Source organism: Furipterus horrens, unplaced genomic scaffold, assembly GCF_987537825.1.
Source record: "Furipterus horrens unplaced genomic scaffold, mFurHor1.1.pri manual_scaffold_7, whole genome shotgun sequence".
NCBI lineage: Eukaryota > Metazoa > Chordata > Mammalia > Chiroptera > Furipteridae > Furipterus > Furipterus horrens.
The window spans coordinates 38,501,707-38,529,404 of record NW_028327177.1 but is presented as its reverse complement, the minus strand read 5'-3'; the positions used below and the strand labels follow the sequence as shown (position 1 = coordinate 38,529,404).

The window sequence follows — 27,698 nt, the reverse complement described above, 5'->3', positions numbered from 1 at the left end:
GCCAAAAAAAAAAAAAAAAGGTGATACTCTTATCAGTTCATAAATTACAGTCATTACTTTATCTTTATTGGTAGTAGCTGACCCTCCAAGGAAAATTTTTATTTTATTTAGAAAAGATAATTTTTTATACTATAGTATTACATAGGAAAACTAAAAAAAGTAGAGGGACTTTAGAAATCAAATACTTATCTGATATGTGTGCTTCCTGAGATAGTATTTTATTATTTAAAATATTTGAAAAGTATATGATTATAACAGCTTTATTGAGGTATCATTGGCATAACATGAAGTTTACCCATTTAAATTGTACGATTTAGTGGTTTTTAGTCTATAAGTCATGCAGCTATCACTATTCTCATTACCCAAAAATGAAATTTTATTTTTGAACTCTTATGTAAGGAAACACTGCTGAAAATGGAAGTTTTTCTTAAAAAAAATTATCCTTTTGCAGAGTTTTTGTTTGGGATGATGAAAACATTTTGAGATGGATAGTGTGAGGTGACTTTCATCAAGATGGAGGTGTAGGTAAATATGGCTCACCTCGCACAACTATGGCAGAATTATAGCTGAACTACAGAACAACTATCACTCAGAACTGTCAGAAAATTGAGCTGCAGGGAACTCTGAAAACTAAGGAATTAAAGGAACCACATTCATCCAGACGTGTAGGAGGGATGGAGATGCAGAGACCTGAATGGATTGGTCCCACACTCATGTGTGGTGGGTATAAATCGAAGGGATATTTTGGAGTGAAGGATTCCAGCCCCACACCAGACCATTCAGCCCAGGATTCCAGTGCCAGGAAGATAAGTCCCCATAGCTTCTGGCTGTAAAATCCAGGGCAGGGTAGGGTTGATGGAAGAAACTGCAGGATTCTCAGGTGTCTCCTCTTGGAGGGCCCCACATATGGACTTCCTCAGACTCACTCCTGCTGGGCTGCAGCACCAGAACAGCAGCTTGAAGGGAACCAGTAGCATATGGAGAGGAACTGAAGTGTATGGCATCAGGGTGAGAGCTGGGGACAGCTTCCTTCCAGACAGAATGCAGACAGTGGCCATCATTCTGTTTCTGAGCCCTCCCCGCAACAGAGCCCAGTGTGGCATCACCATATCTGAGACTCCATCAGTGTGGCTCACACAGTTAGCCCCACCCAGACGATTACTGAAGGCTCCGCCCCATCCAAAGTACTGGCCCACCCAAGCTGGTAATAGTGGCTTTTCCACATGAGTGGCTGGGCTCGGCACAGGCTTCAGACCTTCCTAAATCCACTCATACAAGGACCAGCTGAGCCCAGCGCCTGTACCTCTTTCTGAGTGGCCCAGGTCCAGCACCAGCAGTAGCCACCTGCAGATCACTGCATCGCTTATGCCAGGTGGCACCGGACAGAACACAGGTGGTGGCTGACCCTGGCTTGTACCACCCGGGAAACCCCTGAACCTGGATACCCAGTGGACAGTTACAGACCACATTGGAGCACCAACACCTAACCAACTCCACAAACCACGGAGGGAGGTGATTGGTGGCCAGTGGTCACAACCAGCCTACCAACTGTCTGTCCTGGGTAAATCCCTCCCATTGACCTGCTGACTGCAATCAAGACTCAACCACAAGAGATGGGAGTACTCGGCCCACACAGAGGGTGCATACCTCAAGTACCCAGCTTGGGGGATAGAGGAGGCTGTGCCATTACTCTATTGGATACCTCCTACATTAGGCCATGCTACCAAAATACTTAGAAACAAACACAAGGGGACTGCCAAAATGAGGAGACAAAGAAATATGGCCCAAATGAAAAAACAGACAAAACCGCAGAAAAAGAACTAAACAAAATGGAAATAAGCAATCTATCAGATGCAGAATTTAAAACACTTGTTATAAGGATGCGCAAGGAGCACAGTGGGTACTTCAACAGCATAAAAATTATCCAATCAGAAATGGAGACACTAATTGAAATAAAGAACAATTGACAAGGAATCAACAGCATAATGGATGAAGCCGATAACCATATCAATGATTTGGAACATAAAGAACCAAAAGACACCCAATCAGAACAGCAAGAAGAAAAAAGAGTTAAAAAAAAAATGAGGATAGTGTAAGCAGCCTCTGAGACAATTTCAAGTGTTCCAGCATTTGCATTATAAGGGTGCCAGAAGGAGAAAAGAAAGAGCAAGAAATTGGAAACCTATTTAAAAAAATAGTAAAAGAACTTCCCTAATTTGTTGAAGGAAATAGACCTGCAAGTCCAGGAAACACAGAGAGTCCCAAACAAATTGGACCCAAAGAGGACCACACCAAGATACATCATAATTAAAATGCCAAAGGTTAAAGATAAAGAGAGAATCTTAAAAGCAGAAAGAGAAAAGAAGAGAGTTACCTACAAAGGGGTGCCTATAAGACTGTCAGCTGATTTCTCAAATGAAACTTTACAGGCAAGAAGGGACTGGCAAGAAGTATTCATAGTGATGAAAAGCAAGGACCTACAACCAAGATGACTCTATCCAGCAAAGCTATCATTTATAATAGAATGGAAGGGTAGATAAAGTGCTTCCCAGACAAGAAAAAGCTAAAGGAGTTCATCATCACCAATCCCTTATTGTATGAAATGTTAAAAGGACACATTTAAGAAAAAGAAGAATATCAAAATTATGAACATTAAAATGGCAATAAATACATAACTACTAACAACTGAATCTAAACAAACTAAGCAAACATGCAGAACAGAAAGAGAATCATAAATAGAACATTGGGATGGTGGTCAGTGGGGCCAGGGATCTGGGGGGATGGGGGAAAAGGTGAAGGGATCAAGAAATTAAATTGTTAGTTACCAAATAGGCAGGGGGTTGTTAAGAACAAGTACAGGAAATGAAGAAACCAAAGAACTTTTATGCATGACTCATGGACATGAACTGAGTGGGGGAGGGAGTATGGTGGGCTGGGTGGATGGGGACAAATGAGGGAAAAATGGGCAAGTGTAATAGCATAACCAATAAAATACAGTAAAAATGATATAGTGGTGATGGTTGCACAGCATTTTAAATTAACTTAATGGCACTGAATTGTATGCTTAAAATAATTAAAATGGTAAATTTTATATTATATATATTTTTGCACAGGAAAAATTAATATTAATTTCTGTGGAATCAGAATTGGTGGTTAAACTTTGAATGTTTTTGGAAATTTCAGTCTGAGTCATGTATGGCCCTAATTTTTCTCAAACATGTTATAGCATGGATATTCTTATTGGTTAAAAATCATATTAGTAAGTTTTGTATTGAAAACAGACATTAAAAGTATACCTGTTTTTATAGAAATTTCAGTAGAATTAACTGAGGAAGTAAAGCTTTCCTTTGCTTTAATTTTGCTGTCATTGAAAAAGCAAGATGCTGAACGGTGTAGAACCATTATCTAAGGGGGAAGGAGTAAATATGAAATATATACACACACACACAGGTGCTCACACATACACACGATAATATAAAGTATCTGTTTATAGATGCCTAAAAAGTTTCTGGAAGGAATCAGAAGAAACAGTAATGTTGGCTGTTCTGGGCGGCAGAGCTGGGTGGCTGAGGTTCATGGGTGGGAGTGATATTTTCCTATATGTGGATGTATTACTTATTGACACATTTTTAATAAAAAGTTTATCGTCCTGATCCCAGTCTCAGAATCAACATGACTACGTTCCTTCCTACCATGTTTTGTTACAGGAGAGTGTAGTGAAATTGAGATTGGTTTGAAAATGAGCTACATTACTTTAAGAAGTTTTTTTCTTTTTAGGACTTGATTATGGATTGAGTTTACCACTTGGGGAAGACTATGAACGGAAGAAACATAAACTAAAAGAAGAATTGCGACAAGATTACAGACGCTATCTTACTCAGGTAGAGTTGTTTATTAGTTGGGTCTTATGCTTCAGAAATCATCTAAATTTGTTTTCCTAAGATTTAATTATCTGTGTTATTTTTTAGGTTTTCAGTAGCATCAGCAATGGGGTTTTGTAGAGAAAGTTGAGTAACATATATGACATTGACAGAGAAAAAAATGGTGCTGGGAACTGGTGCCATGAATAACAGACTTAATTTTTGGAGTAGGACAGTGAGTTCTAATTTTTAATGAAATCGTAAACTATGGTTGTTTATGTTTTCCATAAAATTATGGTTTAATAGCCCAGTTAGGATTTCCTACTCCTTTACTCCCTGAACCATGTGCTAAAATAACACATGGAGTTCTAGTTGCTAATTGTTTTCCTATGAGCTAAATTTATAAAACTTGATTTAGCATATTTAACTGCCAAAGTCTTTGTTTTATGATTTAATCTTATATAAGCAGAACTCTTAAGTATATTTTGTTAAATAATATAATAGCTAAACTAAAGAATTATTTTACGTTTTAAAATACAACTTACATTTTAGGCTGTAAAATTATTTTAAACAAGCATGATGTTTGCAGTCATCCTAAGATATGCTTTATTTTTTTAAACTATGTTATATAACATTTGTTCCAGATTTAGAAATTTTTTAATTAGTTTTGATTTGCACATGGTGAGAAAGCACTTTGAGTGTATTTTGTCAACGGTTTGTTTCCCTTTTACTTTAGGGTATTACAGAAGCAAAGAGAAAGGTAGGGTTGTCTGCAAAATGTTCTCCTTTAGATTTTTTTTTTTTTTTTTAAGACCTCACAGCTTGCAGTCATTGGCATCTATGATACTGCTGTTCTCCCGCGAGAAAAGTGGCTTTATTTGTGATTCTGAGAGTTTTGTATTTTTGCATTTAGCAAGATGACATTATATTTTTTCATTAATTCAGTTAAGCATTCTTTTTGATTTCTGCTTTGCATTTGTTTTTGTTGCTTTCTCATGCCATTTTTTAGAGATATTCTGCATCTATTGTAAGTCCATTGGTTTTCTTCATGCCAGTTTTGTTCTTCAAATTATGCTATAATCACATTAAGATTAATAAAATAATAGGATATTCAAGATATTCTATGTTTGAACTACATGTCAGGATTTGGATCACTTGATATTTTTTCATCCAAACATGTGGATTACTATTTGTAAGTTCATATTGGAAAACAAAGACAAACTGTTTTTAAAAAGAAACTCACACATTCATTTATCATTCAACCAACATTTTTTAAACACTTAGCATGAAGATAGATCAGGTACGAATTCTATCTTCACAGGACTTAGAATCTAGCTGTAGAGATAACATATTCATGCAATTCAGAAAGTGCTAACTCTTTAACAAGAAGGATAGAATGATTAGGAAAGTCTTCAAGGTGTCATTTTGTAAGACATTATAGGATAGGTAGAATTGGATGTTAGAGGGCGAATCCAGGGAGGAGAGGAAGCTTTTTGGAAAGAGAATAGAGAATAAAGGGGGGTTTGGGGGTAGACTTTGGCTTTGTATGAATGAGGCAGCCAGACTCCGATTCTTTCTCGGAGTGCTAAGAAGAAAGGATGTAGATAGGATAGGATCTAGCTAGAAGTCAGTCAGTTTTTAACTTGGTGTGTGAAAGGCTGTGGTGAAACATTTACCTCCTTAAGCAGCGTGTGAGGGGCTCGATAACTGTTTTAGGATAGTTAGTTCTCATGTTAGAGAATCTTATTTTATTGTCCCAAATCAGTAATACAGATTTTTAACTGATCTCTTCCGTTAATTCTTAATGCATTCTTCATTCTGCTTTCCACAATGATCCTGCCCTTTACCAGTTTAAATACTTCAGTGTCTTTTCACTGTCTTCAGGATAAAAATTTGAATCCTGTAGGCATGTGAGGTCTTTATGTTCCAGCCTGCCCTCCTGGCCTCGTACCTCATTATCTTTCCCACTCCCCTCTTTGTTGGGTGGGCTTTTCCTCTGATAGCTGACATTTTCACTTGTGAATTTTACATTTCTTCATAGATGTATGATTTTAAAACAGAACAGTGGTGGTAAGCGTAAGAAGAAATTGCCTTTGTGAAGGGGAAATTGATCAAGGAGTTACAAATCTTTAAATTCCAAGGGCTGTGAAGGAGTTTTGGGTGTTGGATTATCAGGAATGTAGTTGTGGTAGAGGAACAGTAGTTCCGTAATATGAAAGAGGAAGTTTTGGTTGATATCTGAGAAAGTGGGAGTGAGAGGAAAGCAAAGGAAAAGGAAAGTTACAGAGGGTGTGAGGAGGTGGCTCCGTGGTTTCCTTGACACCTGGATTATGTGCTCTTTCTAAGACCTGTTCCTGCTGTATTTCTTGTGGCTTCCAGAATCTAGGCTTGCAGATTGCATGGATATTAAAAAATATCAAATCTTTAAATGTTGTCAGTGAGAACCATGAAAACAAGCAACTACCAACTCTACCATCTTCTTTCCTGTTTTTAGAATAAAAGACACTTGACCATCTAACAATACAGGAAAGACATATTCTCAGAAGAACATTTGTTAAATTGAATCAGTAAATTTATAATTTCAGCCCAGATCTCTCTCCTGAACCTCGCATTTTTCTATATGGCTGCCCATATGGCATTTTCACTTAGAAATCTAACGGGTGTCTTAGGTTGAATATGTCTAAATGGGAATTCCAGATTTCTGTTTTCTCACCCCCATTTCCTAGAAACCCGGACTACCTGTAGCCAGTTCTTTTCATTTACTTATTTTGTTGTAGCACTTATGACCTTCTAATGTACCGTTATGTTTATTATTTTTGTCAGTTTCCGCTGCTTGAATGTGAGCATCAGAAAGGCAGGAATTTTGTCTCTTCTCTTCACCGATGAGTCAAATGTATCAAGTAGGTTAGGACATTGTAGGCACTCAATATTTATTGAATGAATGAGCGAGTGACTAAAATTTAGCTTTTTGCAACATTCACTGTATTGCCCTTATTGTTTACTTGTTTTTTTCATTTTATTGAAAATTTCAAACATCATCCTGGACCTGGATTGAGACTGGGGAATTGCTCAGTGAAGGAGTGATTTGCTCTCTCTCTCTCTTCCCAGGGTTAGAACCTGGATGTGTATTTTTGTACATGTATAACTCTACAAAATGATTAGGTTTATAGTGTACTCTAGTATATAGGGATTTAAACTGTCATTATTTCCCTTGACAAATAAATTTAGAGTTCTACTTTCAAATTAGCTTTTGTAGCACAAATTAAATTATTCATAAATTTAGACTTAAACATTATTAATTTAATTCTATTAATCTGTTTCTGTAATGCTTTGAAAATAACTTTATTGTAGATGCTAGTACATTGTTTGGTAGTTGTTTGTTTACTTGTTTGTTTCCCGGACTGAATTGTAAATCTCTTGAGTATAGGGAACACATGCATATCTTTGTCTCCTAACTACCTTAAAAAACCCAAAAACTATTAAATGATCAATAATTGCTTCTAGCCCAGTGGGTTGAGTGCTGGCCTGCAAACCAAAGGGTTGCAGGCTCGATTCCCAGTCAGGGCACATGCCTGGGTTGCAGGCCAGGTCCCCAGGCAGGGGCACACGAGAGGCAACCACACATTGATATTTCTCTCCCTCTCTTTCTCTCTCCCCTGTCCTCTGTCTAAAAAGAAATAAATAACATCTTAAAGAAAATTGCTTCTTTAATGAATAAATGAGAGACATGGAGCTGGACAGGTTAATAACTATTGATTTTTAAATTCTCATAACCTACTCATATAAATGACACTCCTGTTTCACAGACAAAGAAACTGAGGCAGAGAAGTTGAATACTTATTCCAGATTTACTACTAAGCAGCAGTACCAGAAAGTTGGTAAATTTTAGTTGGTAAAAATTAGTAAATTTTTTACTAATTCCTTGTGTTTGCTTTATAGTTATTCAAAGAGATAATTACATTTTTTACCCTCCTTTATCCTTATACCAGCTTTGGTAGGCAGGCAGAGCAGGTACCATCCCATTTTACAGCAGAAGAAAGTCTGGGTCAGAGCGGTTGACTTGCTCAGTGTTGCACAAGTGAGAAGTGTTGGGGCTACTTCTTGAACCTACATCTTTTGACATCTAGTCTAATGCTCTGTCTACTACACTGCATTACCTAATGTTTACTGAGCAAAAATGGGGGGACACATAAAAAAGCAGTCTTCATAGTTTATCTCTTCTGGCATTCTAGTCGATATCCACTCATAATTGTAGGAAAAATAGAAACAAACATTATTGCGGCATGCATAGGATATTTGTGAGGAAGTTTAAATTTTTCTTAACAAGAGAATAATGGAGCATTGAGAATGAAGAATATGTCCTTAGAAGAGGAGTATGAATTAAGAAACATTTTCTTTTTGTCTCATGCTTTATAAAATCATCTCAAGTCAATAAATATATATGTATTACTATGAAAATTAAGATCTTATTCTCCTCTTCCGAGTATTGTTGATTATAGAGGAAAATCTTTTTTTCTAATTATAATCTCTATAGATTTGTAGTTTCTGTCTTCATTTCCATTTCATTCTTTTGTTCTGCATAATGTAATATCTTAGAATATCAAACTTAAAGACAGTTTATGAAACATTTTATAAAGGCAATTAGGTAATATGTTTTTTTAATGTGTACATATACAGAAAAATTTTCTATCCACGAGTGAAACAGATCCATCTACTCTGGGAGTTTCTCTTCCTATTGGTGACAGGTTATCTGCCAAGGTAGGTGGATAGGAGTAGTTATTCTGGGTAGTAGTTTTATGAGGGGTCAAAATGATTAAAGAACATCTTCCTGATTTAAATACAAACAGAAGATTACATCAGTTTCTATACTTGAAATATATGTATTTTCCAAAAGTCTGTAGAGTCTCTAGTTGTGCTGTTAAGTTTTTTTTTTGAACATTACATTTGTAAACATGTAATGTGGTACCTTTCTTTAATATGTTGATCAGTTGAATATTCAGAATTCACATTTTCCAGCACTGGTTCCTGAACTATGAAGTCTATGCTCTGTGACAAAGTGAGATTAGTGGATGGGAGAGTACACTGAGCTTCTGTGTAGGGTGAGGGTGTGTGGAGAGATTGGGATGCCTATTTCTATCACTCCAAAAATACAAATACATATTCTTTAGAAGTTTCAAAAGAAGTTTTACATTACAAGATTTCGCTGTCTGTGATAATTTAACTATTTTATGTCTAAAATACAACAAAGATCTGCCCTAGGCCAGTGTGGCTAAGTTGGTTAGTGTATTGTTCCATATATCAAAGGGTCACAGTTCTGATCCCCTGTCAGGGCACATGCCTAGGTTACAGGTTCAGTCCTCAGTCTGGGCACATAGCAGCAACTTGTTGATGTTTCTCCCTCTCTCTCTCTCTTCCTCCCTTCCCCTTTCTAAAATCAATAGACATGTCCTCGGGTGAGGATGGATTAATGGATGGATAGATAGATGATAGATAGGTAGATAGGTAGATAGATAGATAGATAGGTAGATAGATTGATAGATAACAAGGTCCCTCTTTAGCCTGGGAAAGAAATGATTACAAGCAGGACTTTAGGGAGAGGGTTAAGCGGTTGGAGCAGGAGAGAGCCCTGAGAAGGAAAGAAGGAAAATAACCTGGTCAGCTCTCCTTGAGAACATGCTAATGACAGACTTCCTAGCAAGCACATTATGTGCTTACTAGTGGGAAACATTTATTTATGATGTTTTTGACATAGTGCACCTGGATTTTCTAGGATTGCTGTTGGTAAACCTAGAATCCATGGATCTATGGGGCATGGCTCCTTGGAAAATGTGATCTGAGCTATGCAACTACTGGAATATAAAATGGAGATGTTTCATAACTGAAGCAGCTCCCTTTTATTAGAGACCTCATATGTTAATCTGGACCTAAGTATGTTGCAATGCGTATTTTAACATGACAAGAAAGGGGAATTGCATTGATGGTCTATATAACCTCATGCTTTTCCTGTGCCTTGCAGCTACTACTATCTTTGAAATAATTAGTAGAACTTGATTGTAGGCAAGATCGCTGATTTGTGTGTTTGATTTAACATGAAGATACTTGTTCCTGAAATTGAAGTTAACATTGTCTTTTGGTGTCTTTTTCAAGGAAAGATTGAAACTTGAACGCAACAAAGAATACAATCAATTTCTCAGGAGTAAGGAAGAATCCACTGAAAAGTTCAGACAGATAGAAAAGAATACTGAGGTAGGTGTTGCCTTTAAAGTAAATCTTGAACACTGCAAGATGAATATTTTGAATTTACTTGAAATATTTTTATGTTAGATATATATCAGTTGTTTTTTTATTGTATTATTTTAAAAAATAGGTTGAATTGAACTAAACACAGGATACTTAAATATTTAGTTTTGTAAATAGTTTTATCTCATGTTGAAGAACTTACCCTACTTTTTAACTTTAATTTCATGGGGGAGATTGAATTTTAGGGATTGATTTTGAGTTATTTTTGTTTATTTATTTATTTATGTTTTTAAAGTATATTTTATTGATTATATTGTTACAATAGTTTCAGTTTTTTCCCCTTTGCTCCCCTCTGCCCAGCACCACCCGTCCCCCAGCAATCCCCCCCCCCCAAGTCCATGCCCATGGGTCATACATACAAGTTCTCTGGCTTCACCCTTTCATATATTCTTCTTCTTCTTCTTTTTTTAATAATTAATTAATTATTTTAACAATAAAAACTAACAATCCCTCCCTCTCAGACTTAAGACCCTTTATAATCTTATAAAGGACAACGGGCGAAGGTCTTGAGCTCCTCTAGCTGCTTCAAGCTGGACATGGTCATCGTCCTACCTACCCTTGGGTCCAGAAATCCCTAATAAGAGTGGGGGTGTGGAGGGGAGGCTGGCCTTCCCACATGGGGAAGGATCTTGCAGACTCAGGGTCAGTTGGCTGTCCCCGGACAACGGCATGCTTGGTTTAACAGGCTGGCATCCTTGTTGTATTCTGGGGGCAACAGATTTGGCGACAGGGTTAAAAGGCATCATTCAATCCATAACCACTAGATGGCAAAAGGCAGGGATTAATTTTTCAATGTCCCACATTAGGGGAAAAAAAGGGCTTCTTTGGAGGAAGGTGTGCCAGGCACATCTCACCTGTCCAAAACCCTTTTGTCCATTATACTTAGTTTGGGCTGAGGGAAATATTTTAGGTTTCCCCCCCTCTCGGACCTCTAGACCATTTCTCTCCAAGCCATTAGGATATTTTTGTTTATTTTTAAGTGTTTTTTCATACTGACAATTTCTAGCTTTATATACATATATTTTTTCCTAGTTTAAGGATGGTTGATATTAACTAGGGCCAAAAAAATTTACTATCTCTTTTATTCTTTGTGTTGATAAAGAATTTAATTTGAAATATTTTGAAGCAATATTTAACTCCTAAAGTATGCTTAATACCTCCTGGGATAGGAATTTTCATTTTGTTTTCTTTCTCTCTTTATAGCCACTTATCCATATTACTATTGCCTGTATATTTGATAACTATGAAGTGTTACTAAAGGCTAAATTTCCTGAAGTTATTTTTTAAAGATAAAGTGTCTTTTATGGGTGATTAAGCCTTAGAGTTGAGATGATAAATAGACTAAGCATCATTTGAGGGTTTAATTACCTTTTAAGAAATAGAATCTCATTAAGATCTGTTTCTTTCTTTCTTTTCTTTTTTTAATTGACCAGCACAAAAGTCAAAGAAATAAAAAACCTATTAGTCAGGTTAAACCTGATTTACCTTCACAAATACAGATATCTTACCAAAATTCAGAGGGTCCCAGGAGAGATGTCTTAACTCCTTCAGAGGCATACGAAGAGCTTTTAAACCAAAGACGACTAGAGGAGGACAAATATCGACACCTTGATGATGAAATTGAATTAAGGAATAGAAGAATTATTAAAAAAAGGAATGAAGAAGTGGACATTTCCAATAAAAAGCATGAAAGTTATGCCAGCAAGGTGGACATCCCAGATAGAAGATTTGACAGGTTTCATGAGTATCGTGTCTTGGACAGACGGTATTATAGACCAGACCAAGAGCCTGAAGTAAGTGAAGCAATGGACGAGAGGTTTAGATATGAAAGTGATTTTGATAGAAGACCTTTGCGAGTATATACAAATGACAGGTATTTCCAATTTCACTTTTATTTTCTTTACTTGGTCAATATTATCGTTACTTTTTATCATTATGTTAGAAGCAGTTTTATTTGATTTACATATTTAATTCTAATATGCTCTCAGCTTTAAGTTACTCCATTATTTAATGTGCCCCTGAGGGAACAAAGAAAACACCCGGGATGGGGAGAAAAGGACCCAGTGACAAAGCTGGAACACTGAAAAGCTACAACCTTTATGTAAAATTAAAAGGGAAATAAATTTCCCCACAGAAATGGACAGAAAAGAAAAACTTCCATGTCTCAACCTTGGCACTGAGTAAAGGGAGTAAAAAATAACTTCTTTGAGAACTGAATGGTAAGCCAGTGCTGATTCAGGTCTGAAGTCCAAATTCATGTTGCCAGTATTGTCCAAAAAAACAAAAACAAAAGCAGAACCTGTAAGAACTTATGAATTGTCTAACATTCATAATGTCCCTAGGTGACTGGCAGGGTTATTGCTCTTTGCAATAACTCGACCCCAAACCAGGTTAATGGCTAATTTTAGATATTAGACTGTGGGAAAAAAGAACACCTTAAAATAGATGAAATACGGTTTATCCCTTTAATATTCCTGTGCTCTAAACCCTTTTATCAATATATTCTTTGTTTTTAAGTTACTTATTGAACATTTATTTAACTGAAATGATACTAATTTGTCTTCATCAGATTTTCACATGTTTTTAGTTTCTTTGGATGATTGTTTTGTAATGCTGTTTGTTAATTTCTTATTTTTGTTTAGTCATTTGTCTTAATACATAAAACTTGCTATACTTCAACCTGACCTTTGATTTGGAGATAGAAATATGGCAGAGTCCCATGTTTGTCATTGACTTGTTAACTTGAAAGTGTTAAATCTAAATTTGGAGCAGTTAAATGGGAACTGTTTTGTTTATTTATCCAAATAGATTACTTTTTTTTATTGTTGACATTATTACAAATGTCCCCCATCTTCTCCCTTTAGATTACTCTTTAAAATATTTTAAGAAATTTTCTGAGACATAATGCTGCACATTCGGCATTCTAATTATTAGTAATAATACAAAGCTTTTACAGTTCTTTGTCTTCTCTTTATTCTGTAGCTATTATATTCTGCTCACCCAATTTTAAAAATATTTATTCTGATGTAGATAATTTGACTGAAGGATTAGAATTTTGCAACGCCAACTATACTTATCGTTAATTTGAATCCAATTATTTGTACTTTTGCAAAGGCTCCATTTCCTTTGTTGTGTTATATTTGAAAATGTTTATCTCAGAAGGTAGTCACAGACTGCTTAACCTAAGAAACTCTCAGTTGGGGAACTGCAGGTAATCTTGGTACCTGGTTGCTGCCTTCTTTGTACATGAGAACTTTTGTTTCCTTATCATGTTTGCTTACCTTTAGAGTGCAATGTAATGCATACTTTTTAAGTTTGGAATTTCAAGAAACTTATCTATGAGGTTGTTCCTTTGTTTTTAAAATATATTTTAATATATTTTATACATGGCCTAACAAATGAATTTCAGCCTAATTATTTGAGCACTATTTTATTTTCTTCAGAGAAGGAAAACTCTGACTCCAAAAAACCTCCGCTGCCTTGCGGCATACCTCTTCAGGGGAAAGGCTAAGGGAGTAAACCCCGACAGAAAATCCGGAGCCGGAGTCCCTAAGGCGGTTTGACGTTGTAGTCAACACCGGCAACTCCTGCGGCGCACCTGAAGCCAAGCTGTATTGACTCCGTCTTTCCCTTGGATCCTTCAGCTGCGAAGAGAGGGGGGGTCTGCTGCATGGGCAACAGCAGACCCTCCATATCACCCTGCCCAGGCTCTGTAGCTTCAGCTCTTAAGAAGCTACACCATCGTCTCTCGAGACGGACGGCTGCCGACGATTTTATTTTCTTATGTATCCCATAAATGAATTCTTTCTATATTATATTCTCCAAGTAGTATTTTAAGATAAGTTTAAACATGGGAATGAGTGAGAATAATTTGTTGCACATTCCAAAGTTTTTAAAAGTATGTATCTCTAAATGTAAGGTTTCTCACATATGACTGCATGACAATTGAGGTTAAAATTGAATTTCTGTAGTTTAGATTTGTGGATTTCTTATTTCCAGCAAAAAAAATTAAATCACATTGATCATTCAATAGTTTTTATTTCACAGGCAGAGTGGTTGACAGGAAAATGACTTGTTAGTGAAATTTTTGAAACTAAAGGAATTTGTAACTGCATTTAGTCTCTTGCTCTAACCATTTATTTTTAATATACTGTAATCTTAACCAGAAGTTCTTGACAAGAATAATTATAATGGGTTGTGAGAAATACAAAATTAACTTTCCTTTGTTTTAAGTTTCCCTTCTCTATTTTTTTCTAAAACTCAGTATGTGATAAATTCTAGTTGTGATTTTTAATGATTTTTAATTTTTAATTTTTGGTCTCAGTTCTTTTTTAATTACCCTGTAAACTTTTTCATATATGTAATATATTTATTAATGATACATTTTCCCACTTTAAATACAGAAAGAAAGCTAAAGTCCAAAAGTGGTTTTACTTTTCTAAACTAATCATTAATTACAGGCAATGTTTTTAATAGTTAACAAGGTGGTTAGCACTTTGCTTACAGTTGCATTCTGTGTGCACGTGTTATTTATTTATATGTATTTACCAATTTAAGTAAATTCTATAATGTTTTAGGAGCTTTCTAAAGTTGAATGTAGTAGTGTGTCTTATAATATTGAGGAGTTTATAGGCACTTTTAAAATATAGTCATCCTAGTCTTTATTATTTTTTAACTTGAGTTATAGCAGTTAATATATTACTATCTTATGTTTTACTTTATAACCAATGTTAATAAGTAAAGGGCATTTTCAGCATTAAAAAGTGTTGATTTTTTTTTTTTTTTAGTTTTTATGTGATTAATGCAGGTAGCACTTCTTTTTAACTCTTGATGTTTGCTAGTTTGTAATCTTAAGTCATTTATAAAGTTTTGAGATAACACTCAATATGAAATTAGAATCTGTGTGTTAGTCACACAGGTTTTTAGGGTAGACATTCTAAGAAGTGTGCATGCTTAATATGAAGACATAAATGAGAAATGTTTTATTAGAATGTGAGTTAATTTGATGTTACTTTTTTTCTTCTAGCAGTTAATTTTCATTTATCTTTGGAAAGACCATTTTAGTGTTAATTATTTTTAACACTTTAAAGATTGGGTTGATATTAGAAAAATACTGGTAGGGAATTAAAGTAAATATAAAAATTATCTTGACCAGCATGGCTCAGTTGGTTGGGCATCGTCCCCCAAAGCAAAAGGTCGCAGGTTTGATTCCCAGTCAGGGCAGATGCCTGGGTTTCAGGTTCGGTCCCCAATTGGGGTGCATATAAGAAGCAATAATCAATGTTTCTTTCTCACATCAATGTTTCTTTCACTCTTTCTCCTTCCCTTCCCTTCTCTCTAAAAATAAATAAAATCTTAAAAACAGTTAACGAAAATATAAAAATTAGGAAAGAACTGAAAACAATGAGATAAACAGTTAATAGCTCTGTATTTTTCTTTTAACTTTGTGGTCTAGAGTACCTCTAATACCAGAATTTATTAATATTAGAGAAATTCTTGATATGAAAACAAGGTGTTGTAGCCATTATTATGAATTACATGATTTCTTTTAAGCAAGGAGACATTTGATCCTTCCTCCTTATGAACTGTATCAGTTTAGGACCAACAGATGATAAATATTTTATTTTTATATGTCTGTCTTGATAGCATAAGCAAAGTAAATTTTTTTCTGAAGTACTTTGTTTGCTTCTGCGGTTTATTAAGGAAAAAAGATGAAGTTAATTCATTATCATTTAGTTGTTTATTCACATGTAAGTTGGTTAGCTGAAAACACCTGTGGTTTCAAACAATTCACTTTTCTTCTAAAAGAGAGTAATTTTTTAAATAAGATAAACGCCTGTTAATTTTAAGAATAACTTGGCCTCTAGCTTATACCTGGTTTCTTTGGGCATTGAGAGTTGAACCTAATTCAAAGAAACAGAGAAAAAAGCTTTTTCCGTTTAACATAACCTTTAACTTTTTGTTTTTTTGGTAGTAGGATGGTGAAACTATTTTATAGTTATTCCCTCATGCAAATCAGACTTACTATGTCAAAGTAAGTAAATTTTTTCTTTTATGAGGTCTGTCCCTTGCTGACAAAACCCAATGGATTGAGGTGCGGTAAGTGAACCTATGGATTTAAAGTCATAGAATATTTAGTTAATTCTGAGTCACATAAGTACTGGTTGTAAAGCCGCAGCTAAATCGAAAGGACTTCTCAGGGACAAACTGGACCTAAACCGAATTCCTGCACTTTGACTAGCATCAGGCTGTTCGTAGACATTGAGTTCATTACTTCCAGAGATTACCTTCTGTCATTTGCCCTTCAGTGTTGGAAAGATCGAAGAAAGAGATGGTGGTCAGGCCAGTGCTGGCTCTCACCAGTTCCCATTGCAGAGAGGACTTCATTTGCCTCTGTAGAGTTTTCTCACATAAATTGTAAGATCACCATAGAAGCTGTTTAAGTGAACTAACAGGGACAATTAAGAGTGATTAATGCTAAACTTATTAGAAATGTAAAAGAAACTTCAATAAATGAAGGCAATTTCATTATACTTATGTAGTTATTTTAATAGACAGTAAGGAGGCTAACTTTCCAAACTATAATTTGGCTTTACAGCTTGTTAGGTTCCCTTCTAGTTTTTAATTTTATTTACTTTTTTTAGGTCTCACATTAGTAACTTGAAATTATACTAGTCATTTTATAAAATGAATAGGATGCCTTAAGATTTAATTTTATCCTATTTAGTAAAATACATATCTTTCCTCTGTTTTAGACTCAACATTTCTCCAGTTTTGACTTTATTGTAATTATCAGAGATGGGGGGACTTTTATAATTTTGTTAATACATTTTTTTCTTTACTGAAAAGGGCCCATTTGCAATTCTTTTTTATATGGGCTGTCCATTAGGAAAGCTTTGCGATTGTACTGTAAAATTTAACAAAGAGAACTTGACCTTATACATAAATAAAATCATTTCTTAACTCTTCTTTAATTTAGAGTGAACTTTGAAAATGACCTTTTGTTCTTATGGTGTTTTGCTTAAGATATCTAGATATACTGAAGAACCTATAAAACGTGTTTTCACGTAGATGCATCAGGCACTTTGGGCACAGGCCTGCTCGGTTAACTCTTCTCTGCACATGTATATTTAGATAGATCCAGTATAACCAAATCTGGTTGCCTGGCATTGTTAATTACAGATTTGAATTTGAATTTAACTTGGTAGAAGTAGAGAATAACTCTAAACTAATGTGTCAGTTTAAAAGACTTTCAAGCACCTCGACTTTAGATATAAAACCATTCATGTTTTGATAAATTGAAATAAATTTGAAATTCTTTTTTGAAAAGGCTTATGGAGGGTTCTGTTGTTTAGATATGGATAAAAAATGAAAGACATTTATGTCATGCCAGGTCATACATTAGTAAGGTTACAATTATGTAAAGTTTTTTCCCACAGATGATATTGACAATGGCTTGTGTGATGGGAACAAATGAAGAATTGCGGGGTCTGTGGAGAGTGAGAAGTACCTTTTCTTCTGAAAATTGCCATTTTTATTAATGTAGTAATGAAATTCACCTAAAATATTGAACAACACTTTAACAGCCATATTTTTTCTGATAGTCCTCTTAAGAAACAATGTAGTTTAACAGCCATGTAAAGAAATATAACTTAGGAAATGATCATTTTCATGGATGCTGATAAATGCTGGTGTACGTAGTCATGTTTTTCTGGTATGAGAAAGTAAGCTAAAGAAATCAATGTTTGCCAAATGGAAAAAAGGTTAATTGGAAATCATTTTTAAAAATTATTTTCTGAAAAGGATTAAGGAAATTAAAATATTTTAATTTTGTTGTTGTTTTGATCTAGTAAGTAAACTAATTACTTTATAGCCATTCATTAGGCTTATGTGTTTATGATGTTTTCTATGTACCTATGGCTAATATTTATTCTTCCGTGTGATTTACACTGTTAGCAAACGTTGTGACTTGCTACATTTGATATAATTAAATTGTAAGTCTGCTACTATATTTTTAAGTTAAAAAGGTTTATATGTGTATGCAACAAAATACCCAGAATATATGAATTTTGATTAAGAAAATGATCTCATTTTGAAATTTGACTATAATCTTCAGGAGGGCAAGGACCATGTCCATATATCCTGGGTCTAGAATTGAACTTGGTGTGCAGCAGTGCTCAATAAATATTCTTTGAATAAAGGAATGAAAAAAAGGATAGTATATGCATAGTTTTCAAGTTAAAAGTTTCTAGAAGTTATATTGAAATAATTTATAATGACCTTTTGTTTTAAAGATGACTAAATCTAAACTCTTTGTGTCTTACTAACCAGCAAATCATACTTGAATCAAATCTTATTCGAATTAATTTTAGAATGTGTTTACAGTAAAACTTCATTATAACACTTTGTTCCCTTTAATGTTTCCAATATCAAATGCAAAAACACCAAAGACATATAAGAAGTTCCACTGTATATGGAACAAGCTCTATAAGCTAATATATTTTTAAGGATGTACGGGAACAGACAAGGGAATGTGCCTCCTATGGAGTATGGTGGCGATATCACAGGACAGTCAAACATACGAATTTCATCTGCTGGAAATAAAAGGTATGGTATGTCATACAAATTCTGTCCTTTAGTCATTACAAACACTGTGAAACAGGACCTGCTAAAACTGTCTTACTGAAAAGTGGAAAGATACAGTATCTTAACAGCCTTCCTTAGTAAGAAAGGAATTAAAGAGAAAAGAGGATTTGGAAGGGGAGAGTTGTGTTAAATGAAAATTTTCATGACTTGACAGCGTTCTTTTGAAGAGCAAATTTTGATTATAAACTGTGTCAAGGTGTTCTGAATAAGTCCCTACCATTTGAAAGTGTATAAATTTGTTTGAAGTAATAAAAGGAGAAGTAAACATATAATTTAATAGACTAAAACTCAAATTAAAATATTTTGGAGCTTTGGTGGTGGTGTAACTTAACTGAAAATAAATTGAAAATGTTCCTGCCGTGAGTTTTCCTTTCATAACTCTTGTTTTTGATTTTCAGCTTATTGAGTAGATAATTTTTGTGGTTGTGTTGTAAAATGGGTTATTATACACAATTCAGGCATGTTGAAAAGAAAAGAAATTATATGCATTTTATATTCATGTTATCTTTCTACTTATAGTTTTTTATTATTTTGGTGGCTTTCTTGTATCATATATAAGGATTAATGCTTCCAAATCTATAGAATATAATGAAGATAGTAGTGTCATGTGTCAGGAACAGTATCTATTTTCTTTGAAGAAAAGTAATTCATAAAAGTGTTTGAGATAAGAAAATTTGCTGTTTGGGTCTACTTAATGAGGGACTTGTCTTTCTAGGAAGTAGTCTTTTAGGGATATTTCTTTTCCAAGTATATGTACAGGTACCACCTTTTCCCTTAAAAAAAAAAAAAAAACAATGTGTATTTAAATTCATTTTCTTTATTGGGATAATTGTTCTTATAAAAAAAAGGTTTTATTGGGAATGTATAGAGCCAGTGAAGCAAGCTGAAGAAAAAGGTTATGTATTTATAGAGCCTGAATACACTGAGGTCCCACTATATAAAGATATAAAATGCCATGGTTTTACCCTAAATTTAAAAAGTGGCTATTATAATATCTGTAGTACTTTAAAAAGCCAATAACTCATACTTACATTTTACTCTTTTTTTTGTTTCCTGGAAATTGTTTGGGTTTTAATTCTTTTTATTTTCGTTTTAGTGCTAGAGACAATGAAGCATCCATATCTACCCGAGAGATCTGTAGTCCCTTTGCGGGGATGCTCTTTGGTATGTGCAAATTTCCAGTCTGTTAGGCTTGTAGAGTGTTCTATAAAAGGTCTTGAGTGAGAACTCAGTGTTGTAATTAACACTACTAATACTAATAATAGGAAACATTTGTCTAGTGCTTAATTTATAATTGGCAGTATGCTAAGCATTTAACGTATTATATAGCTCTATAATTTTAAAGTGAAATATCTTTTATTTAATGGTGGAATTTTCTACAGATGGTAAATGAAATATTAATTTTAGTAATAAGCTTTTAAATTCATATTTTATTAGTACTTTGTGGTAGTGTGGCTATTTATTATATTTTGTTTTATATGGGATGGGTATTTTTTCATTCTTTCTCTTGTTTCTTTAGCTAGCACAAAACTGCCTTATATTTTAGTGCAATTCCCCTTAACTAAACTTTTTTATTTTTTGATAAACACCCTTTTCCATGTTCTTCCCATGTAGTTTCTGAAGTGTTTCGTTCAAATCATGATCATAATCTCATAGCTTAATATAAGCATATTGATTTGCTATATTTACTTGTCACAATAAAGAGAGCCTTATTGCCTGTAACTTTAAGTAGAAAATAACTCTGTTTTTGTGTAAAAACTATTAGAAAAAATTAGTTGAAATTTGGTTTCAGTGAAATATATGAGAAAATTGGATTAACAGTTTCGGTTCATTCAACCTGAAAACCATCAGTAAGTTAAATCTTGGCTTAGAAATATGTAATTGTATGAGATTCTCAGATCTTTGTTTTCTTTGAAATGGCTATTGTGAGAAAAATGGCATAAAACCTAGAGTTTTATTCGAGTGTAATGTCTAAGTGAGAATTGACCAATTTAACCAAAAGGCTTTCTTCTTATGATGTATTTATTAAACATGATAAAAATTGGAGAAATGGCTTTCTGAGAGACCACTGACAAACAGTTTTATCAATAAATGGAAATTTTAACCCTGGCCAGTGTGGTTCACTTAGTTGGAGCATCATTCTATAAACTGAAGGGTTGCGTTTTTGGTTCCTGGTCAGGACACATACCTGTAGGTTGCGGATCAGGTCCCTGATTAGATCAGGCCCACGCAAGATAATCTCCCTTACAAATTTAGAATTGAGTTGGTACCTTAATTACATCTGCAATTCCTTTCACCTTTGCCATATACTGTTGTCTAGAAGGAAGTTATGCCCACACTCGAGGAGTGGTTTTTACAGGGAGTCAACACCAGAAGGCAGGGGACATAGGTTCTGTCTTAGAATTTTGCCTACCACAGTCATGTTTTTCTGTTACTTAAGGACCAGACTTTTTTGAGGCCTTATTTTGAGTTTAGCTAGGGACATTTAGAGTAACCTTCCTTCCAGGGGTAGTTTGGCCCCACTACTACAGAGTGACCTTTCTGGGGTCTTCTGTGAAGGCACTAGGGTATCCCCAAGAACTCCACTCTCGCTGGCTGGAGCTTGCATTTCTGTCCACTTTGAGGTCTGAGAATTGTTCAGTTAATGTGTCCTCCATAATTTTTCTGCCCAGCCTAATGGAATTTCACTCTGTGCGTGTACTGACTAGTGCACAGGAAAGTGGAAAGGAATGTGTCTGTGGATTTCTAAAGCTCTTTTCGTGGTTCTTTTTGGATCTTTGCCCTAAACTTTTGGCCATGTTAGCCTTCATGAATTTTGATCTTTATCTGCTTAATTTAGCTCAGTTTCCCAGCTTGGTTTGGGTTCTCCTTCCTCATACCAGCAGTCTGGAACTTGCATTCAGGCAGAAATGGGATGCTTAAGGGACTCCACCTCATTTATTTTTCTTCTCTCAGGTATCACAGTCCAGTACTGCCTTTTGTCCAGTGTCTGACAAAGTTATTTCACATATTTTGCACAGATTTATTTGTTTATGGTGGTAAGTTAAGGTCTGTGCTTGTTACTCTTATCACGATCAGAAGCAGAATCGATATATCTACTTTCATTATAAAGTATTATTATTAACCTTGACATTATTCATGTTTCCCCCTATGGGATATCCACTATTGCTGACGTCTGTGCTTAATGGACAAACTCAGATGCTGTATGTCCACGAAGTTATTAATTGGGAGACTATTAAGGTAGTAGAGGACTTGCTGGTTTAGTTGCATTTTTGATGTCCTGTGATTTTTATAGTGCTTCGATAATGCATACATTGATTAAGAAGTGATTTTGTTTTATTAACATAAGCAATAATAATAATCTTCGGTGGGTCCAAAATGTTTGCACAACTGGATTTTTACATAAGTGGTACTAGGGTGAGAGGTGAGAGGTTTATAGTTTTTTCTGTAGAATCAAGGTAACCAGTGAAGTTTTTTGAGCAGGGGGCTAGGGTAATTAGTGTTGTATTTTAAGACAGTTGGTCTTACGTTAATGTGCTGGATGGACTGAAGCAGGGAGAGGGGCAGCTCAGGAGACTAGGTAGGAAGGAGGTTATTGCTGCAATCCAGGTGAAATGTGGAGAGGTCCTATCCAAGGCTAATGGCATGAGAATAGAAAAGAGGGCCCTCATGTGGAGTGAACGAGAGGGTGAGCTGTCAAAGTTACAGTGAGGTTTTGAGGCTCGATTATCTGGCCATTAACAGAGAACAAAGAGAGGCAGTTGCTTCTGAGATATTCAGTTTGGACACAGTTGTTAAATATAAGCGACTTGTGGGAGATATTAGTGGAGCTGTTGTCCCAATTATTGGAAAAATGAGGACAAGTGTTCTCTTATTTAAGAAGATTTTTGACAAAAAGGAAGAATTAATGTGTCTTTGATACATGGTAGATATTCATTATGAAATTAATTATTGATTATATAACTTTGGTAAATATGATTTTACTTTCTTGTCAGCTTATACAGTAATTACTCTTTGATCTAGTAATTAAAAATGGAGTTTTTTAAAAATTTGAGTTCTTAGTTGCATATGTGTACAAGTCAAGACTGCATTTTTTTTCTTACCACTTTCTAGGAGGTGAAGATCGAGCACTTATTCAGAGGCGGAAAGAAAAATATAGACAAGAACTGTTGGAACAAATGGCTGAACAACAGAAGAACAAGAGACGGTAATGAAAGTCTGCATTTAAAAGAGATGGTTTAAAAAAAAAAAAGATGGTTTGAATTTAAAATGCATTTGTGTAAAATGACATGATGGTAACTATTACATAGTAAAACAAGAGGATATTTTTCCTGATATGCTTTTGTATTTATAAATCACTTCATTTTTAATCTGCACATTGTAAATCAGCAGGGTAATAAATACTCTCAGTGTTCATTCATTTTCTTTGTCATTGGTGACAAATGATGTTTATATTTTAGAACAGGCCTTTTACATACCTGCATTAATTTATTCATTATTGACTCAGGGTAGCATTAAATGTTATCTACATGCCCACTTATCTCATATATAGTAAGAAATATAAAATAGAAGTATTTTATCTTTTAACAATGTAAATTGGTACATATATATGCAATATAAAAATAATCATTGATGAATCCACTGATATTTATATTATATATAAAATCTCAGTATTTGTCATTTTTCTTGTAGAAATACCTGTAGAATATTAATTATAGTTTAAAATTTGGAATAGGTATCTTAGTTCTAGAGAATTTGAAACCCATTATCTTTATTTTTGTCATTTTTTTTCTAAGAGGAAGCCAGTAACTACTGTCTGATAATAGTCATCATAAACATTTTCTTGAAAACTCCTTACTAAAATTTATGGTATTAATTTTTTATTTTTTTACTCTTCTTTTTGTGAACTGAAAACATACATGTATCCTAAAAGAAGTAAAGATTTTGTTTAACTTCTGTACTTCATTCAGTGTAAATTGCTTAGCTTTGAAGTACCCTGGCTCTGGTGTAGAGACTTTTGAATTCAAGTCAGTTTACGTGTGAATTCTAGTTTACACTAAATTAGAAATATTTTCTTTTCAGATTTATTTAAGGCTTTATTGTTAGTTAAAGGAATTATTTGTGTTTGGAGATGTTATTGCATCAACTTTGTAAATTTGTTTCAGTAATGGTTATGATTTTCATAGTATTTATTATAACTTTTTAATATATGAAACTTTAATTTTGTTTAGAGAAAAAGATTTGGAACTCATGGTTGCAGCGTCTGGAGCCCAAGACCCCGAGAAGTCGGTAAGGGTTCCTGGCATCTTTTAATGTTAAATCTTTCATTCAAATAAGCTTCAAATGTGGCAGCAGGTGGAGATAGAAGATACTGGTGGGGGGAATGTAAGTGTAGATCAGTTTGAACACTGGTAAACTAAACTTGTTTATTTTGCTAAGCTAATTTTTCCTTTTTCACATGTGCACCCTTTTTTAAAGTTGTTTCAAATTAGTCCTTTGTATACTTTTGTTCACCTGTACTATTCCACGGGAGAGTTATTTCAGTATAATTTACAAAAGCTGTTAATATTGTTCTTGAATATATCTTGACCACCTTTTTTATAGTTGGGTGATTTCCAAAGAAACTGAAATTTTTAATCCTAGACTGTAAGCATTTTAGTAGTTTTTATATAATGTAAAACTAGAGAGATAATATCCTTATTTTAGTTTAATTTTGTAGTAAGTTTCATCATTAAATGGAATGAATTACTTACATCATTGCAGTTAAGTAAGGAGACGGTAATAATTTATTGCTTTCCTCACAGTGTACTTTCCCTATAATTGGATATGTAGAACTTACTTGCAAAGGAGAGTTTTAGTTTCATCTTGGAATAATGATTAAGAAACTTGAATTTCATTAAAAAGTTTTTTTTTAAAAAGAATACAGCTACTTAAAATTATTCAACTGTAGGCAACTTTTGATTTACTTTTTTACTTATACTAAGTTTTTGTCTCAGGGTTTATCTATTTCAAAAAGTTAAGTACTTCACTAGCATCACTCGCTCCCAGGGTGCTTTTTGACTGCTCATGGAATAAAACTTTTAGATTAATCTGAGAAATCATTCCTGGGAAAGATAAATATGGTGGGAAAAAAAAGGGAAACATTTCAAAGCTAAATATATTTTCTTTCAATAAATACCTTAGAAATAGTTTTCACAATAAAAAAAAATTCCGTTAAAATCTTGACCTTTTTAATGTAATATGGTAGCTTGTTAAACTTGAATTTATAGTTACATTTGATGGACTCTCTTAATTTATATCTGGATAAAACAACCTTTTACAGTGTCCAGTTGCTTTACTAGAATAAATTTAAAAATATTAGACATAATAGTTAACCATTACTTTTAGGTTTACTTTTGATGTACAAATCTTAGCAAAGGACACATAAATGCTGTTTCAGAGCAGGGGTTAACAAAGTTTAGCCTTTGGCAAAGTCCAGTTGTGCTGATGTTTGTAAATCGTGTTTTGCTGCACCACACCTTGCTCATTTGTTTATATGTTGCTTTGGGCCACTTTAGCACTATGACTGAGTAAAGTAATATGGCTTGATATGTTTACTATGTGATTCTTCACGGAAAATGTTTGCTGACTGGTGAATATTTTGATGTCGGATATGGTAATTGGATAGAATAGCCACTTAGTAGTGTAGTATATATAATAGAGTTTTATATTTAGAATTAATATCTGGCTCTAGTCTTTGCCTGATTATTAATGGTGAGACATTAGGTGCTTGTGTACCTCCAGGGAGTCTCAGTTAGCCCACTTATAAAATAAGGATTAGATCTTTAAAATCTTTTAGCTGTAAAATTCTGTTATTCTGTGACTGATTTAAGTGTCTTCTGGCAGTCTGGGACAAAGGGTCTTTGAGGTCCCTTCCTCCTGCAAATTTATGATTGTATTTAACAAACAGAATTCTTTTTTCTTTATTTTAGCCTGATAGACTAAAGCAGTTTAGTGTGGCACCAAGACACTATGAAGAGAAGATCCCACCTGAAAGACCCAGAGTAGCTTTCCAGACCCCTCTCCCTCCTTTGTCTGCACCCCCTGTCCCACTCATCCCACCAGTTCACTCCATCCCGTTGCAAAGTGAAGACCTGCACAGTGGGCTCAGCAGCACCCTTGGTGAAATGGTGCCTCCCAGGTGCTTATTTAAAATGTTTTATGTTTGGGAATTAGGTAAGGTATCACTGTATTTTATGTTTAGAATGGTTTGTGGAAGCAAATAACGTTAACCATCAGAGATTTTTACGTAATTAATGACTTTTGTCAAATAATTTTTCTTGGAATGTTTTCATTGTTGGACTTTTCTGTTATTATAAAAATAAGGAAAATCCTTATAACATTCTTTTATTGTTTAAAGATGCTTTAGAATTTTTAGAATGCATAAGTACATTTAGTATTTAGTTATAGGTCATATATTTGAATATTTTAAATGTCTTTTAACATATAATAGATGTACATTTTCTTCAATTTTGTAATTCCACTTGGCAAACATTGAATACTTCCTTCAGTTTATACAGAAAAAGTTTCTGATGTGGCTTTTATGTATATTACTTTATTTTAACTTCTTTTTCATTCAACTCTTTCTCTGCGGTCACTTATGGGCTATGCAGCTCAACTACCTGAAATGAAAACTGTTGAGATTATAAAACCTATAATTTAGGTATTATGCAAAAGATTTGATTTCTATTGATAAAAGGCATCATGCTATACTAGACTATATACATAAAGAAAATCCTGCTGTTTACATTTTATATTTTCTGTGCTATACTTTCTTCTCTTAGTAGGACTTGAATTTTTTTTCTTATAATGTATTAATTATACTAGTGTATTTAATCATTTGTTTTTCTTTTTTTTAACAATGATATTTTCTGGGCTCTACTCTTTCAGTAAAACTTGGTCTTATTCTTTTATTTAATACTAACAAGTAGTAGGACTGCATTTCCTGTATTTATCGGGTGTTTTCTTTCATCCAATGGCTTCCTTTCTGAAAAGACTAGGTGGAATTGGAATTGCAGAACATGGTATGATGGTCTCAGCATTAGGTAAGGCAGCGATTTTCAATCAGTGTACCACAAGAATTTTTAAAACGTGCAATACTTCTTTTCCCCTAGATTGTTAAATTAAAAAATGACAACAGCCAACACAACAATAGCCGTCCAGTGTGAATGAATCAAAACTGTACTGATTTTTATTTGTCATGTTGGCAAAAGTGTATTTTTTGGTGTGCTGCAGAATTTTAGTAATATTATGTGCCATGAGATTTTAAAAAAGATGAAAATCAGTGGGTTAGGGATTACAATGGTCAGCTTCACTGTCTGGATTTTGGGCAAACCACACCTTTATTGAACTTCCGTTTTCTCATTTGTAAAAGTGCAATAGTATTATTTTTTCCCCTTGTTTACAATTACAGGGTTGTTGTGAGGATTAAATCTAAAATAAATCTTAATAAAACTAAGATTTAATGATGTTGAGAGTTTTTCACAGCAGCTTTTCAAGTGCTTTGTTGATGTATCTATGGAGTGAGAATAGTAAGGTTAGACCCACTGACTAGTAACTGTGGAAAATATTCATGACTGAAGGGAACTCCAAATGCCTTCATAGCTCTGCAGAATTATTTTGAAGTATACAGCAGGAAGAACATCTTAGGACACACTTAAAAGTGCAAACATTCTAGGATACCTCCTTTCTCTTTCTCTTCATCTAAAGGGATTTGCCTTTTCCAGTTTTACTATTGGAAAAGATTGCCTTGGTGGAAATACAACAACATTTCCTAACCAGTAATGAAGTGCTGAGTTAGACTTTTCAACTTTATGAAATAATAAAAATTGTGTCAAGACCTTACTGTTGATA

The 27,698-nt window shown here is 34.2% G+C and overlaps 1 protein-coding gene across 3 annotated transcripts in view; it reads left to right on the top strand.

Moving 5' to 3' along the window:
• The window catches only part of CSPP1 (centrosome and spindle pole associated protein 1), a 94,256-nt gene that overhangs the window by 10,302 nt on the left and 56,256 nt on the right, over positions 1–27,698 (top strand). For 2 of the 3 annotated variants that reach the window (XM_090283602.1, XM_090283601.1), the window contains exons 3-10: positions 3,778–3,881; positions 10,008–10,106; positions 11,594–12,033; positions 18,669–18,767; positions 19,903–19,970; positions 22,920–23,013; positions 24,038–24,095; positions 25,778–25,986. In XM_090283602.1, the coding sequence (XP_090139728.1) occupies positions 3,778–3,881; positions 10,008–10,106; positions 11,594–12,033; positions 18,669–18,767; positions 19,903–19,970; positions 22,920–23,013; positions 24,038–24,095; positions 25,778–25,986 (1,171 nt within the window). Of the gene's footprint in view, positions 1–3,777; positions 3,882–8,537; positions 8,619–10,007; positions 10,107–11,593; positions 12,034–18,668; positions 18,768–19,902; positions 19,971–22,919; positions 23,014–24,037; positions 24,096–25,777; positions 25,987–27,698 lie in introns of all 3 variants that reach the window. The other variant, XM_090283600.1, reaches the window with a different exon arrangement.